The sequence below is a fragment of the Coregonus lavaretus genome, assembly GCF_964263955.1.
Source record: "Coregonus lavaretus genome assembly, contig: HAP1_SCAFFOLD_79, whole genome shotgun sequence".
Lineage (NCBI taxonomy): Eukaryota > Metazoa > Chordata > Actinopteri > Salmoniformes > Salmonidae > Coregonus > Coregonus lavaretus.
Window position 1 is genome coordinate 41,980 of NW_028157882.1, and position 16,244 is coordinate 58,223.

At 49.5% G+C, this 16,244-nt stretch overlaps 1 protein-coding gene across 1 annotated transcript in view; it reads right to left on the reverse strand.

The window, feature by feature from the left end:
* mad1l1 (mitotic arrest deficient 1 like 1) overlaps positions 1–15,626 on the reverse strand; it is a 56,001-nt gene extending 40,375 nt beyond the window's left edge. Inside the window, exons 1-10 of the mRNA XM_084198799.1 lie at positions 15,520–15,626; positions 14,568–14,732; positions 12,945–13,085; positions 9,934–10,113; positions 9,011–9,135; positions 8,844–8,925; positions 8,169–8,299; positions 6,997–7,111; positions 6,663–6,724; positions 49–135 (exon numbers count right to left, since the gene is read on the reverse strand). Coding sequence (XP_084054925.1) covers positions 49–135; positions 6,663–6,724; positions 6,997–7,111; positions 8,169–8,299; positions 8,844–8,925; positions 9,011–9,135; positions 9,934–10,113; positions 12,945–13,085; positions 14,568–14,714 — 1,070 coding nt within the window. The 5' untranslated portion in view covers positions 14,715–14,732; positions 15,520–15,626. The remainder of the gene's footprint in view (positions 1–48; positions 136–6,662; positions 6,725–6,996; positions 7,112–8,168; positions 8,300–8,843; positions 8,926–9,010; positions 9,136–9,933; positions 10,114–12,944; positions 13,086–14,567; positions 14,733–15,519) is intronic.
* Between the last annotated feature and the right edge of the window lie 618 nt (positions 15,627–16,244).

A 16,244-nucleotide genomic window follows, 5' to 3' on the forward strand; every position in this document is an offset into this window, starting at 1 on the left:
GTGTGTGTGTGTTACCTGCTGTTGAGAGTGTGTGTGTGTGTGTGTTACCTGCTGGTGAGAGTGTAGTTTTGTTGTTTGAGCGTGATCTCTCTCTGTTGGATGTGAATCACCTCTCTGGACAGATCCTCTGGTGTCCTGTAGGGGACACAACACACAGGGTTAACGCACTGCACGTTCATCAGTAGAGCTCAGAGAGAGAGAGAGTTGTCATGTATTAGACTTTCTGATAAACCACATGGCAACCCTCTACACCGCTGAGACAGAGAGAGAAACAAGGGAGGAGAGAGAAGGGGTGGAGGAGAGAGGAGGAGAGAGAGGAGGGGTGGAGGAGAGAGGAGGAGAGAGCAGGGGTGGAGGAGAGAGGAGGATAGGGAGGAGGGGTGGAGGAGAGAGGAGGAGAGGAGGAGAGAGGAGGAGAGAGCAGGGGTGGAGGAGAGAGGAGGATAGGGAGGAGGGGTGGAGGAGAGAGGAGGAGAGGAGGAGAGAGGAGGAGAGGAGGAGAGAGCAGGGGTGGAGGAGAGAGGAGGAGAGAGCAGGGGTGGAGGAGAGAGGAGGAGAGGAGGAGAGAGCAGGGGTGGAGGAGAGAGGAGGAGAGAGAGGAGAGAGCAGGGGTGGAGGAGAGAGCAGGAGAGGAGGAGAGAGCAGGGGTGGAGGAGAGAGGAGGAGAGAGGAGGAGAGGAGGAGAGAGCAGGGGTGGAGGAGAGAGGAGGAGAGGAGGAGAGAGCAGGGGTGGAGGAGAGAGGAGGAGAGGAGGAGAGAGCAGGGGTGGAGGAGAGAGGAGGAGAGAGAGGAGAGAGCAGGGGTGGAGGAGAGAGGAGGAGAGGAGGAGAGAGCAGGGGTGGAGGAGAGAGGAGGAGAGAGAGGAGAGAGCAGGGGTGGAGGAGAGAGGAGGATAGGGAGGAGGGGTGGAGGAGAGAGGAGGAGAGGAGGAGAGAGCAGGGGTGGAGGAGAGAGGAGGAGAGGAGGAGAGAGCAGGGGTGGAGGAGAGAGGAGGAGAGGAGGAGAGAGCAGGGGTGGAGGAGAGAGGAGGAGAGAGAGGAGAGAGCAGGGGTGGAGGAGAGAGCAGGAGAGGAGGAGAGAGCAGGGGTGGAGGAGAGAGGAGGAGAGAGAGGAGAGAGCAGGGGTGGAGGAGAGAGGAGGATAGGGAGGAGGGGTGGAGGAGAGAGGAGGAGAGAGAGCAGGGGTGGAGGAGAGACGAGGATAGGGAGGAGGGGTGGAGGAGAGAGGAGGAGAGAGAGCAGGGGTGGAGGAGAGACGAGGATAGGGAGGAGGGGTGGAGGAGAGAGGAGGAGAGAGAGCAGGGGTGGAGGAGAGAGGAGGATAGGGAGGAGGGGTGGAGGAGAGAGGAGGAGAGAGAGCAGGGGTGGAGGAGAGAGGAGGATAGGGAGGAGGGGTGGAGGAGAGAGGAGGAGAGAGAGCAGGGGTGGAGGAGAGAGGAGGATAGGGAGGAGGGGTGGAGGAGAGAGAGCAGGGGTGGAGGAGAGAGGAGGATAGGGAGGAGAGAGCAGGGGTGGAGGAGAGAGGAGGATAGGGAGCAGGGGTGGAGGAGAGAGGAGGATAGGGAGGAGAGAGCAGGGGTGGAGGAGAGAGGAGGAGAGAGAGCAGGGGTGGAGGAGAGAGGAGGATAGGGAGGAGGGGTGGAGGAGAGAGGAGGATAGGGAGGAGAGAGGAGGGGTGGAGGAGAGAGGAGGAGAGAGAGCAGGGGTGGAGGAGAGAGGAGGATAGGGAGGAGAGAGCAGGGGTGGAGGAGAGAGGAGGATAGGGAGCAGGGGTGGAGGAGAGAGGAGGATAGGGAGGAGAGAGGAGGGGTGGAGGAGAGAGGAGGAGAGAGAGCAGGGGTGGAGGAGAGAGGAGGATAGGGAGGAGAGAGCAGGATAGGGAGCAGGGGTGGAGGAGAGAGGAGGATAGGGAGGAGAGAGCAGGGGTGGAGGAGAGAGGAGGATGGGGAGAAGAGAGCAGGGGTGGAGGAGAGAGGAGGATAGGGAGGAGAGAGCAGGGGTGGAGGAGAGAGGAGGATAGGGAGGAGGGGTGGAGGAGAGAGGAGGATAGAGAGGAGAGCGCAGGGGTGGAGGAGAGAGGAGGATAGACAGCAGGGGTGGAGGAGAGAGGAGGATAGGGAGAGAGCAGGGGTGGAGGAGAGAGGAGGATAGAGAGCAGGGGTGGAGGAGAGAGGAGGGGTGGAGGAGAGAGGAGGATAGAGAGAGAGAGCAGGGGTGGAGGAGAGAGGAGGATAGGGAGAGAGCAGGGGTGGAGGAGAGAGGAGGATAGGGAGAGAGCAGGGGTGGAAGAGAGAGGAGGATAGGGAGAAGAGAGCAGGGGTGGAGGAGAGAGGAGGATAGGGAGGAGGGGTGGAGGAGAGAGGAGGATAGGGAGAAGAGAGCAGGGGTGGAGGAGAAAGGAGGATAGGGAGGAGGGGTGGAGGAGAGAGGAGGATAGGGAGAAGAGAGCAGGGGTGGAGGAGAGAGCAGGGGTGGAGGAGAGAGGAGGGTAGGGAGAAGAGAGCAGGGGTGGAGGAGAGAGCAGGGGTGGAGGAGAGAGGAGGATAGAGAGAAGAGAGCAGGGGTGGAGGAGAGAGGAGGATAGGGAGAAGAGAGCAGGGGTGGAGGAGAGAGGAGGATAGGGAGGAGAGAGCAGGGGTGGAGGAGAGAGGAGGATAGGGAGGAGAGAGCAGGGGTGGAGGAGAGAGGAGGATAGGGAGAAGAGAGCAGGGGTGGAGGAGAGAGGAGGATAGGGAGAAGAGAGCAGGGGTGGAGGAGAGAGGAGGATAGAGAGGAGGGGTGGAGGAGAGAGGAGGATAGGGAGGAGGGGTGGAGGAGAGAGGAGGATAGAGAGGAGGGGTGGAGGAGAGAGGAGGATAGAGAGCAGGGGTGGAGGAGAGAGGAGGATAGGGAGGAGGGGTGGAGGAGAGAGGAGGATAGAGAGGAGGGGTGGAGGAGAGAGGAGGATAGAGAGGAGGGGTGGAGGAGAGAGGAGGATAGAGAGCAGGGGTGGAGGAGAGAGGAGGGGTGGAGGAGAGAGGAGGATAGAGAGGAGGGGTGGAGGAGAGAGGAGGATAGGGAGGAGAGAGCAGGGGTGGAGGAGAGAGGAGGATAGGGAGCAGGGGTGGAGGAGAGAGGAGGATAGGGAGAAGAGAGAACTAAAGAAAAGATGAAGACTAATTAGTGTGAGGAAACAGACAGACGATGGGTCGGTTCTAAAGAGAACACACAGCTTGTCAAAGTGCTTTTCTCCAGTCCTAAAGCTTAACTGATGGACCTAGACTCTACAGTAGCTTAATTAATCAACACTTTGTCTGCATCCCAAGTAGCACCCTATTCCCTATATAGTGCACTACTTTTGACCAGGGCCCATAGGGAATCGGGTGGCATTTGGGACGCATACTGAGTGAACTATTCTTTCAAGTCTTCAAAAAACTAACTATTAAATGAGTTCCACCAACTTCCCTTCTCTACCTCAAATGATACTAGTCTATAGCAGTGGTTCCCAGCCTATTATAAACCGTGGCACACCTTGGTTTATTCATGTACACTGAACAGAGATATACAGTGCCTTCGGAAAGTATTCAGACCCCTTGACTTTTCCCACATTTTGTTACATTACAGCCTTATTCTAAAATTGATTCAATTGTTTTTTTCCCCCTCAATCTACACACAATACCCCATAACGACAAAGCAAAAAACAACATTAGACATTTTTGTTAATAAGAAAAAACTAAACGGAAATATCACATTTACATTAGGATTCAGACCTTTACTCAGTACTTTGTTGAAGGACCTTTGGCAGCGATTACATTTACATTTTAGTCATTTAGCAGACGCTCTTATCCAGAGCGACTTACAGTTAGTGAGTGCATACATTTTCATACTGGCACCCCGTGGGAATCAAACCTAGCATCAATTCTTCTTTGGTAGGACGCTACAAACTTCGCACCACTGTATTTGGGGAGTTTCTCCCAATCTTCTCTGCTCGGTCACAGGTTGGATGAGGAGCGTTGCCGCACAGCTATTTTCAGGTCTCTCCAGAGATGTTCGATCGGGTTCAAGTCTGGGCTCTGGCTGGGCCACTCAAGGACATTCAGAGACTTGTCCCAAAGCCACTCCTGCGTTATCTTGGCTGTATGCTTAGGGTCGTTGTCCTGTTGGAAGGTGAACCTTCGCCCCAGTCTAAGGTCCTGAGCGCTCTGGAGCCGGTTTTCATCAAGGATCTCTCTGTACTTTGCTCCGTTCATCTTTGCCTCAATCCTGACTAGTCTCCTAGTCCCTGCCGCTGAAAAACATCCCCACAGCATGATGCTGCCACCACCATGCTTTACCGTAGGGATGGTGCCAGGTTTCCTCCAGACGTTGACGCTTGGCATTCAGGCCAAAGAGTTCAATTTTGGTTTAATCAGACCAGAGAATCTTGTTTCTCATGGTCAGAGTCTTTAGGTGCCTTTTGGCAAACTCCAAGCAGGCTTTCATGTGCCTTTTACTGAGGAGTGGCTTCCGTCTAGTCACTCTACCATAAAGGCCTGATTGGTGGAGTGCTGCAGAAATGGTTGTCCTTCTGGAAGGTTCTCCCATCTCCACAGAGGAACTCTGGAGCTCTGTCAGCGTGACCATCGGGTTCTTGGTCAAATCCCTGACCAAGGCCCTTCTACCCCATTTGCTCAGTTTGGCCAGGCAGCCAGCTCTAGGAAGAGTCTTGGTGGTTCCAAACTTCTTCCATTTAAGAATGATGGAGGCCACTGTGTTCTTGGGGACCTTCAATGCTGCAGAAATGTTTTGCTCTGACATGCACTGTCAACTGTGGGAACTTATATAGACAGGTGTGTGCCTTTCCAAATCATGTCCAATCAATTTAATTTACCACAGGTAGACTCCAATCAAGTTGTAGAAACATCTCAAAGATGATCAATGGAAACAGGATACACCGGAGCTCAATTTCGAGTCTCATAGCAAAGGGTCTGAATACTTATGTAAATAAGGTATCTGTTTTTTATTTTTAATAAATTGTGCACACATTTGTTTACATCCTGTTAGTGAGCATTTCTCCTTTGCCAAGGTAATCCATCCACCTGACAGGTGTGGCATATCAAGAATCGGATTAAACAGCATGATCATTACACATGTGCACCTTGTGCTGGGGACAATAAAAGGGCACTCTAAAATGTGCAGTTTTGTCACAACACCAGATGTCTCAAATTGAGGGAACATGCAATTCGCATGTTGACTGCAGGAATGTCCACCAGAGCTGTTGCCAGATAATTGAATGTCTCTACCATAAGCCGCCTCCAACGTGATTTTAGAGAATTTGGCAGTACGTCCAACCAACCGGCCTCACAAACGCAGGTGTGGGGGCGAGCGGTTTGCTGGTGTGAAAGTTGTGAACAGAGTGCCCCATGATGGTATGGGCATGCATAAGCTACGGACAACAAACACAATTGCATTTTATCGATGGCAATTTGAATGCACAAAAATACCGTAACAAGATCCTGAGGCCCATTGAGGCCCCATTTTTGGGGGTATCTGTGACCAGTTTATTAGGTACACCCATCTAGTACCGGGTCGGACCCCCGTTTGCCTCCAGAAAAGCCTGAATTCTTCAGGGCATGGAAACATTGCTCAATTGGTATCAAGGGACCTAACGTGTGCCAGGAAAACATTCCCCACACCATTACACCACCAGCCTGTACCGTTGACACCAGGCAGGATGGGGCCATGGACTCATGCTGCTTACGCCAAATCCTGACTCTGCCATCAACAGGAACTGGGATTCGTCCGACCAGGCGATGTTTTCCTACTCAATTGTCCAGTGTTGGTGATGGCGTGACCACTGGAGCCACTTCTCTTAGCTGATAGGACTGGAACCCGGTGTGGTTGTCTGCTACAATAGCCCATCCATGACAAGAATCAACGGATTGTGCTTTCTGAGGAGCCGTTCTGCACACCAGTATTGTGCTGCTCCGTTATTTGTCTGTTTGTGGCCCGCCTGTTATCTTACACGATTCTTGCCATTCTCCTTCCACCTCTCTCGTCAATGAGCTGTTTTCGACCCACAGGACTGGCGCTGACTGGATGTTTTTCTGTTTGTCGCACCATTCCCGGTAAAGCCTAGACACTGTCGTGCGTGAAAAGCCCAGGAGGACGGCCGTTTCTGAGATAATGGAACCGGCGCGCCTGGCACCGACGATCATACCACGCTCAAAGTCGCTTAGGTCACTTGTTTCGCCCATTCTAACATTCAATCTAACAGTAACTGAATGCCTCGATGCCTGTCTGCCGGCTTTATATAGCAAGCCACGGCCACGTCTGTAGGAGCGAACCATTTTGGTGAACAAGCTGGTGTACCTAATAACCTGGCCCCTGAGTGTACATCAAACACCGGGCTAGTCATGAGAGAAGAATACTGTGTGCGTGTGTCTGTGTTAGAAGTGAAGTGTTTGTAATGTGTCTGCTGTGCTTCGCTTCTCATATGGAAACATGCAATCACTCTGTCATTACGGGCTTTCAGCACAGAACACACACAGCAGGCATAAAGCATAGAAATCATAAACCGTCTCTCCCTCTCGCTCTATAGACACGGCCTCACACGGAGAGAATGAGGCACCAGTATTTGTCATGACTCAACAGCTCCACCCAGTGGTGAAATATTATACTAGAGACAGACATATTCCAGCTGACCGTATGTTGAGTCCAGTAGATTGTCCCAGGTTCTCCCAGGCCTGTAGTTTCTGAGACAGTTTCTGGAGGAGGACAGGAGGAAACAAGATTACCCACCAGGGTGTAGGGATTCAAGGTTCCACATTTACAAATTCAACTATTAAGCAGATTAAAACGTTTCAAACCCTGAGATTTGTTTGTTCGTCAAGTGAAAAACAACATGTTAAGTTCCCTTTTCAGTTGTGTATCAGAACCATTACTTAGCACAACTGACGGCATATTGCAAATGTTTTGCCTCCAGCCCTGTTTCACATTTAAAAACACTAACATGTCATTCCACACAAACAGGACACACCTCCTTCTCCAGCTCCACGTTGACAAGCTCTTCCTTCATCTTCTCCATCCGTTCTACCTTACGTCTCAATCCCTCCGTTTCCTCCTTCAGCAGGATCACATTCTCCCTCGTCTCCCTGGGATACAGAACGAGGAAGAGTGAAAGCGAGAAATGAGAGGTTTCAGAGACATGAATGATAGTTGTCTTCTTTTACAATGTACACATGATCTCTCTTAGCTGTCCTGCTCCATGTGTTCTAGCTGTGTTACCTGAGGTAAACATCCTCCTCTCTTAGCTGTCCTGCTCCATATGTTCTAGCTGTGTTACCTGAGGTAAACATCCTCCTCTCTTAGCTGTCCTGCTCCATGTGTTCTAGCTGTGTTACCTGAGGTAAACATTCTCCTCTCTTAGCTGTCCTGCTCCATGTGTTCTAGCTGTGTTACCTGAGGTAAACATTCTCCTCTCTTAGCTGTCCTGCTCCATGTGTTCTAGCTGTGTTACCTGAGGTAAACATCCTCCTCTCTTAGCTGTCCTGCTCCATGTGTTCTAGCTGTGTTACCTGAGGTAAACATTCTCCTCTCTTAGCTGTCCTGCTCCATGTGTTCGCTGTGTTACCTGAGGTAAACATTCTCCTCTCTTAGCTGTCCTGCTCCATGTGTTCGCTGTGTTACCTCAGGTAAACATTCTCCTCTCTTAGCTGTCCTGCTCCATGTGTTCTAGCTGTGTTACCTGAGGTAAACATCCTCCTCTCTTAGCTGTCCTGCTCCATGTGTTCTAGCTGTGTTACCTGAGGTAAACATCCTCCTCTCTTAGCTGTCCTGCTCCATGTGTTCTAGCTGTGTTACCTGAGGTAAACATTCTCCTCTCTTAGCTGTCCTGCTCCATGTGTTCTAGCTGTGTTACCTGAGGTAAACATTCTCCTCTCTTAGCTGTCCTGCTCCATGTGTTCTAGCTGTGTTACCTGAGGTAAACATCCTCCTCTCTTAGCTGTCCTGCTCCATGTGTTCTAGCTGTGTTACCTGAGGTAAACATTCTCCTCTCTTAGCTGTCCTGCTCCATGTGTTCTAGCTGTGTTACCTGAGGTAAACATCCTCCTCTCTTAGCTATCCTGCTCCATGTGTTCTAGCTGTGTTACCTGAGGTAAACATCCTCCTCTCTTAGCTGTCCTGCTCCATGTGTTCTAGCTGTGTTACCTGAGGTAAACATTCTCCTCTCTTAGCTGTCGGAGCTCCTTGTCCATATCTGGGACCCTAGCGACCTCTGACCTCATGTTCTTCACTATGACAACATCCTGTTCTTGCAGAGCCAACTTCCTCTCCAACTCCTAGAGGGGGGGGGGGGGGGGAGAAGAGGAGACACACACACACCTTTGAGTTGTATTCTCCGCTCATGAAAGAGACTTAATGACCATCTGAAAGGTGACAATCATGTGGAGTGTGTGTTTGCTAGACTGAGAAGAGTTAATAGCCGTCTCTTCATTTGAAGGCAGGTCATTTAAACCCAGTAACAATACATGGTGATTACATTGAGAGTTTATAAAGCCTATAGGGGACAGAGGCATCTCGCTGGCTGCTTTTAAATTGCCAGTTTAATAACCAAATAATACTTTGGAGAGAAGATACATGGTTGCCAAATAAGCAGAAACAAAAACCTACCAATCGACCGTTGCATTGCTCTGTTCAACAGCTCAATCTCAACCCCAGTCCTACTCTGAATTTAGTCACAATCAGTCTCAATGTTCATACTTCAGTCAACCCTAATCTCCTAGTTTTCTAAACCTAGTCCCGATCTGAACCCTATTAATAACAATCCTCATCTAGACATAATTCATTATAGTCCTAATTTGAACAACAATAACCTAGCCTCACCTTAATCTTGAGTTCGTGGTCGGAGCAGGTGGACGATGCTGACTGGAGGGCCTGGCACCGCTGAGACACTTCCTGGTACTTCCTGTAGAGAGGACCAGTCATGGGGGAGGAAATACAGGAAGGACCAATCAGAGGGAAGGAAATACAGGAAGGTGTGTGTGTGTTACCTGTGTTGTAGCTCCACTTGTTCCTGTAGTCCCTGGTTCTCCAGTGTCTGGTTAGAGATTGTGTTGTCCCGAGTCTGGACCTGCTGCTTCAGGTCCCGGATCTCATCCTTTAAACCACTCACCGTCTACAGGGAGAAATAACACATCCTGTAGCCATCAACGGTTTGTGTGTAGCACTATCTGGGTAACCAGCCCCAACCTGGGCCCTCAGACGCGCAAACACCTGACTGCCCGCTTGGCAACGTACTAATCAGTTGCGCCACCGAAAAGTAGCAAATTCGACGATGTGAGCGGAGACATATCAAGTTGTGGAGGGATCTTACGGTATGATCTGAACTCTGTTCCAGGTGTACCTGGTTAGAGAGGTGTGGAGGGATCTTACGGTATGATCTGAACTCTGTTACAGGTGTACGTGGTTAGAGAGGTGTGGAGGGATCTTACGGTATGATCTGAACTCTGTTCCAGGTGTACCTGCTTAGAGAGGTGTGGAGGGATCTTACGGTATGATCTGACCTCTGTTCCAGGTGTACCTGGTTAGAGAGGTGTGGAGGGATCTTACGGTATGATCTGAACTCTGTTCCAGGTGTACCTGGTTAGAGAGGTGTGGAGGGATCTTACGGTATGATCTGAACTCTGTTCCAGGTGTACCTGGTTAGAGAGGTGTGGAGGGATCTTACGGTATGATCTGAACTCTGTTCCAGGTGTACCTGGTTAGAGAGGTGTGGAGGGATCTTACGGTATGATCTGAACTCTGTTCCAGGTGTACCTGGTTAGAGAGGTGTGGAGGGATCTTATGGTATGATCTGAACTCTGTTCCAGGTGTACCTGGTTAGAGAGGTGTGGAGGGATCTTACGGTATGATCTGAACTCTGTTACAGGTGTACCTGCTTAGAGAGGTGTGGAGGGATCTTACGGTATGGTACCTGGTTAGCGGTGTTGAGCCGTCCGTCCCTCTCCTCCACCCTTCTGTTGAGGGACTCCAGGGTCCGACGGAGAGCACGGTTTGCCTCGGCCTGCTCCGATAGGCTCTTGCTAGACTCCGCCTCCCTGTCTTCCAGGCGTCTGATTCGTCCCAGCAGGTCCTGGTTACGGTCCACCTCACGCTAGAACATAGAAATTAGAACGTGGGGCATAGAAGTCAGAACGTGGAATTCAGAACACAGATTTTAGAACATAGAATACATAACACAGAATATGGAACAGACCAGTAAACAAAGAACATCAAACAAACTGCTGTGGTATGAATTCCCTGCCGGTGGCACTCAGCACAACATCTCATTCTCGCAGCCCTCTCTCAGATACTAACTCTGTCACTTTCTAACTCCTGCAGTAGGCTCACCCGCTGGAGTCATAAACTGGCCCTAGCCAAACCCATTGGTTGCTACGGGTCATGGTTGCCAGGGGCCATATCACACGGTGAGGTCAGTCAATCACAAGCAGTCATACTGGGTCCCAGGATCCCCAACTTCTGCCTCCCCCTCTGTCTCCTTCCAGCAGCCACAGAGCGAGCAGCAAGCTCATCTCCGTCTTTCACAACAACACCTGGACTCCCTCATATCTCTGGACTGGTGGGATGTTGTGCGTGAAAAGTGGATATTGTTCTTCATAGTTAGTTGTTATTGTTACATTATGTATGCTGCCTCAGTATAGCTTGTAACCGTTAAACATGTTCAGAGTTGGACATTTATACAGTCCTTTATTACAGCTCTCGTGGTATCACACATGTTCACACCTTTCATCTTCCTTCTACAGAACCACTACATCCCCATGTTCCTCGTCCTTCTACAGAACCACTGCATCCCCATGTTCCTCGTCCTTCTACAGAACCACTACATCCCCATGTTCCTCGTCCTTCTACAGAACCACTACATCCCCATGTTCCTCATCCTTCTACAGAACCACTCCATCCCCATGTTCCTCGTCCTTCTACAGAACCACTCCATCCCCATGTTCCTCGTCCTTCTACAGAACCACTCCATCCCCATGTTCCTCGTCCTTCTACAGAACCACTCCATCCCCATGTTCCTCGTCCTTCTACAGAACCACTCCATCCCCATGTTCCTAGTCCTTCTACAGAACCACTCCATCCCCATGTTCCTCGTCCTTCTACAGAACCACTCCATCCTCATGTTCCTCGTCCTTCTACAGAACCACTCCATCCCCATGTTCCTCGTCCTTCTACAGAACCACTCCATCCCCATGTTCCTCGTCCTTCTACAGAACCACTCCATCCCCATGTTCCTCGTCCTTCTACAGAACCACTCCATCCCCATGTTCCTCGTCCTTCTACAGAACCACTACATCCCCATGTTCCTCGTCCTTCTACAGAACCACTACATCCCCATGTTCCTCGTCCTTCTACAGAACCACTACATCCCCATGTTCCTCGTCCTTCTACAGAACCACTGCATCCCCATGTTCCTCGTCCTTCTACAGAACCACTCCATCCCCATGTTCCTCGTCCTTCTACAGAACCACTGCATCCCCATGTTCCTCGTCCTTCTACAGAACCACTGCATCCCCATGTTCCTCGTCCTACAGAACCACTGCATCCCCATGTTCCTCGTCCTTCTACAGAACCCTTACATACCCCTGTTCCTCGTCCTTCTACAGAACCACTACATCCCCATGTTCCTCGTCCTTCTACAGAACCACTACATCCCCATGTTCCTCGTCCTTCTACAGAACCACTACATCCCCATGTTCCTCATCCTTCTACAGAACCACTACATCCCCATGTTCCTCATCCTTCTACAGAACCACTACATCCCCATGTTCCTCGTTCTTCTACAGAACCACTCCATCCCCATGCTCCTCGTCCTTCTACAGAACCACTCCATCCCCATGTTCCTAGTCCTTCTACAGAACCACTACATCCCCATGTTCCTCGTCCTTCTACAGAACCACTACATCCCCATGTTCCTCGTCCTTCTACAGAACCACTACATCCCCATGTTCCTCGTCCTTCTACAGAACCACTACATCCCCATGTTCCTCGTCCTTCTACAGAACCACTCCATCCCCATGTTCCTCGTCCTTCTACAGAACCACTACATCCCCATGTTCCTAGTCCTTCTACAGAACCACTACATCCCCATGTTCCTCGTCCTTCTACAGAACCACTACATCCCCATGTTCCTCGTCCTTCTACAGAACCACTACATCCCCATGTTCCTCGTCCTTCTACAGAACCACTACATCCCCATGTTCCTCGTCCTTCTACAGAACCACTGCATCCCCATGTTCCTCGTCCTTCTACAGAACCACTACATCTCCATGTTCCTCTTCCTCAGTGTGTTTAATTAATGTTCCTGTGTGTTAACTCGTGGGCTGCTTTATTCCCCTCTAACCGGGAATGGTGTCAGTGGGTCACAAACCAGTCAAATACGTACAACCAGGTCGCTCCTTTTCATAGTGTGTGTTAGTTACCTCCAGGTAGGTGTGTGTTACCTCCAGGTAGGTGTGTGTTACCTCCAGGTGTGTAGGTGTGTGTTACCTCCAGGTGTGTAGGTGTGTGTTACCTCCAGGTGTGTAGGTGTGTGTTACCTCCAGGTGTGTAGGTGTGTGTTACCTCCAGGTGTGTAGGTGTGTGTTACCTCCAGGTGTGTAGGTGTGTGTTACCTCCAGGTAGGTGTGTGTTACCTCCAGGTGTGTAGGTGTGTGTTACCTCCAGGTGTGTAGGTGTGTGTTACCTCCAGGTGTGTAGGTGTGTGTTACCTCCAGGTGTGTAGGTGTGTGTTACCTCCAGGTGTGTAGGTGTGTGTTACCTCCAGGTGTGTAGGTGTGTGTTACCTCCAGGTGTGTAGGTGTGTGTTACCTCCAGGTAGGTGTGTGTTACCTCCAGGTGTGTAGGTGTGTGTTACCTCCAGGTGTGTGTTCCCTCCAGGTGTGTAGGTGTGTGTTACCTCCAGGTGTGTAGGTGTGTGTTACATACCTCAAAGTCCCTAGCACTCAGCGTAGCGTTCTTCTCTAGTTCGATGCGTGCTCTCTTGTGACTGATCTCCATCTGTCTCTTCTCCTGGTCCATCTGGATCAGCTGGGTCTTAGACTGAACCTTCTCTGCTGCCTCCAGCAACTACACAGAGACACACACACTGTCACTTTCTTGGACACAGGTACACTTTGTGACTTACATACAGAGGTTTCAGACTATACCTTCTCTGCAGTCTCTAGTACTTCACAACAATCCAATGTCTGTCTCAGTCCCAGCACCTATATCCTCTAAATACTGTGCGTAGGATGTGGCGCTGCACCAGGGCAGGTGCATGCGTCTGTGTGTGTTCATCTTTCGTTTGTGTGTGTCTTTAGCAGCGTATTAGTGTGTGTGTGTGTCTTTAGCATTGTGTTAGTATGTGTGTATTTGTGTGTGTGTGTAGGTCTTTAGCAGTGTATTAGTGTGTGTGTGTGTATATGTCTTTAAATCAAATCAAATGTTATTTCTTACATGCGCCGAATACAACAGGTGTAGTAGACCTTATTGAAATGCTTACTGACAAGCCCTTAACCAACAATGAATGCAGTTAAGAAATAATACCAAAAAATAAATAAAATAAAATAATACAATATAATATAATATAATATGAAATAAAAGTAACAGATGATTAAAGAGCAGCAGTAAAAATAACAATAGCATGGCTATATACAGGGGGTACCGGTACTGAGTCAATGTGCGGGGGCACCGGTTAGTCCAGGTAATATGTACATGTAGGTAGAGTTATTAAAGTGACCATGCATTGACAATAAACAGACATCAGCAGCATAAAAGAGAGGGGGGGGGGGGGCAATGCAAATAGTCTGGGTAGCCATGATTAGCTGTTCAGGAGTCTTATGGCTTGGGGGTAGACGCTGTTTAGAAGCCTCTTGGACATAGACTTGGCGCTCCAGTACTGCTTGCCTTGCGGTAGCAGAGAGAACAGTCTATGACTAGGGTGGCTGGAGTCTTTGACAATTTTTAGGGCCTTCCTCTGACATCGCCTGGTATAGAGGTCCTGGATGGCAGGAAGCTTGGCCCCAGTGATGTATTGGGCCGTACGCACTACCCTCTGTAGTGCCTTGCGGTCGGAGGCCGAGCAGTTGCCATACCAGGCAGTGATGCAACCAGTCAGGATGCTCTCTATGGTGTAGCTGTAGAACTTTTTGAGGATCTGAGGACCCATGCCAAATCTTTTCAGCCTCCTTAGGGGGAATAGGTTTTGTCGTGCCCTCTTCACGACTGTCTTGGTGTGCTTGGACCATGTTAGTTTGTTGGTGATGTGGACACCAAGGAACTTGAAGCTCTCAACCTGCTCCACTACAGCCCCGTCGATGAGAATGAGGGCGTGCTCTGTCCTCTTCTTTTTCCTGTAGTCCACAATCATCTCCTTTGTCTTGATCACGTTGAGGGAGAGGTTGTTGTCCTGGCACCACACGGCCAGGTCTCTGACCTCCTCCCTACAGGCTGTATCGTCGTTGTCGGTGATCAATGTATTAGTGTGTGTGTGTGTGTTTAGCAGTGTATTACTGTGTGTGTGTGTGTGTGTGTGTGTCTCCTTAAGTGTGTCTGTCCTACCCCACCCACCTCTAATCTCTGCAGGTACTGTTTTTGTAGGGCGTTGCTCTGCACTGGGGATGGTTCTCCCTGGTTCCGAGACGTGTCCGGGAGAGAGATGAAACTCTTAAATGACTTAAGAGTGGCGAACACCGTCGTGTCATCCTCAATGTCCATGGTGGTCAACTCTAGCTTCTGTAATAGAGAGAGACCAACATTTACAGGAGCTCCATAAGACGTCAGTGGTAAAGTGTTTATTTACAAGCTTGCTGCAGTAGAACAGAGAGAGGGTAACTAGCTGGCAACATTTACAGTAGCTTCATATTCCTATGTGACATAGGAGGCTATGTCCATGATCAACGAGCATTTTCGGGCCACTATCTGCGGTGGGCAAGAAGACGCCTCTTAGCTAGCTATAACGCTGGTCCATACGCATGCATCGGATGCGCATGCGCCTGGAGCAGAGCTAGTCCGGCGTTAAATAAAGTGTCCGAAAGTCGCGACATGATGTTTGCAATGAGCATACAGAGAAAGGTTGGTCAGTACTCTAGCAAAAGATTTACTTAAGTATAATGAAGCTAGTCACTTACATTACACAATTGGAAAGATGAAGGGTCAAGCCGCATGTAACGCCATGGACCAGAGCTCCCAACGTTCACTTGTAACCAACTAGCAATGCTAACCTGCTACCAGGGTTGCCTATTAACTATGGATTACTCGGTCATTTTAAAGATGGACGATTCACACGTCGTAGTTGATGATCATATTAATGTGATCACAACAACTTCTTGAACATAGTTAGCCAAACTTGCTTGATAAGAATGACAGTTAACGTTGGCTAGCTAGACGTTTCGAATCCCCTAGTTAACTAACGTTAGCTAGCAAGCTCAATTGGCTCATTGTCAACACATGTTGATCAGATAGACGTCGACAAATAATCCGAATATTACATAATATGGACACGTTATAGATCAGATCTTACCTTGGAACTTGACTTTTAAAAGTTGACTAGCTAGGTAGTTATAGATACTAACAACAGCTAGCTAGCATAACTTCGAACTCCCTCCTTTCCCAGAAAAATATATGTGCTGTTATCGCGAGAATACCTGCTGCGTTCTAAAGATGATCAAGGCTGCGCTTGATGCGCATTTTGAGCAATTCACTAAGTACTTATTTATGAGTAGGATCATTTTATATCTTAATACCATTTGGTTTGGAAGTAATGGTGATTTTTATATAAACTAATCCGTGTAGCGGCTTGAATACCTTTTTAGCAGTTTAGCATGGTTCCACTGTTTGAAGAAAGAAACTTCTTCTTCGATGGTATTCTTCTTCTTCTTTGGAATTGGGTTGGCGGATCTTCTATGGTATATTGGCGATCTTACAATGTTATGTGCATCTCGCTACTTACTGTGGGGGATTGAAACAGAATTCCCCAAAAACGGAACAAACTACAAAAAACGACCAAAAAATGTATAATTTTTTTTACTAAACTAAATCAAACAACTTTTCTGTTAAAAAATAAAACAGATATTTTCCCTAAACAAGTCTCAAGGGGAGCCTGAGAGGGCCTTCCCCACCACAATTGCAACACCGTCGTCCGTCTACACACTGTGCTTCATTATACTCCGTCCGTCTGCACACGCTTGAAACATGGACAAATCCTTTACCATTTTTACACTGCAGTGGTTTGGGGACTTACAGCGT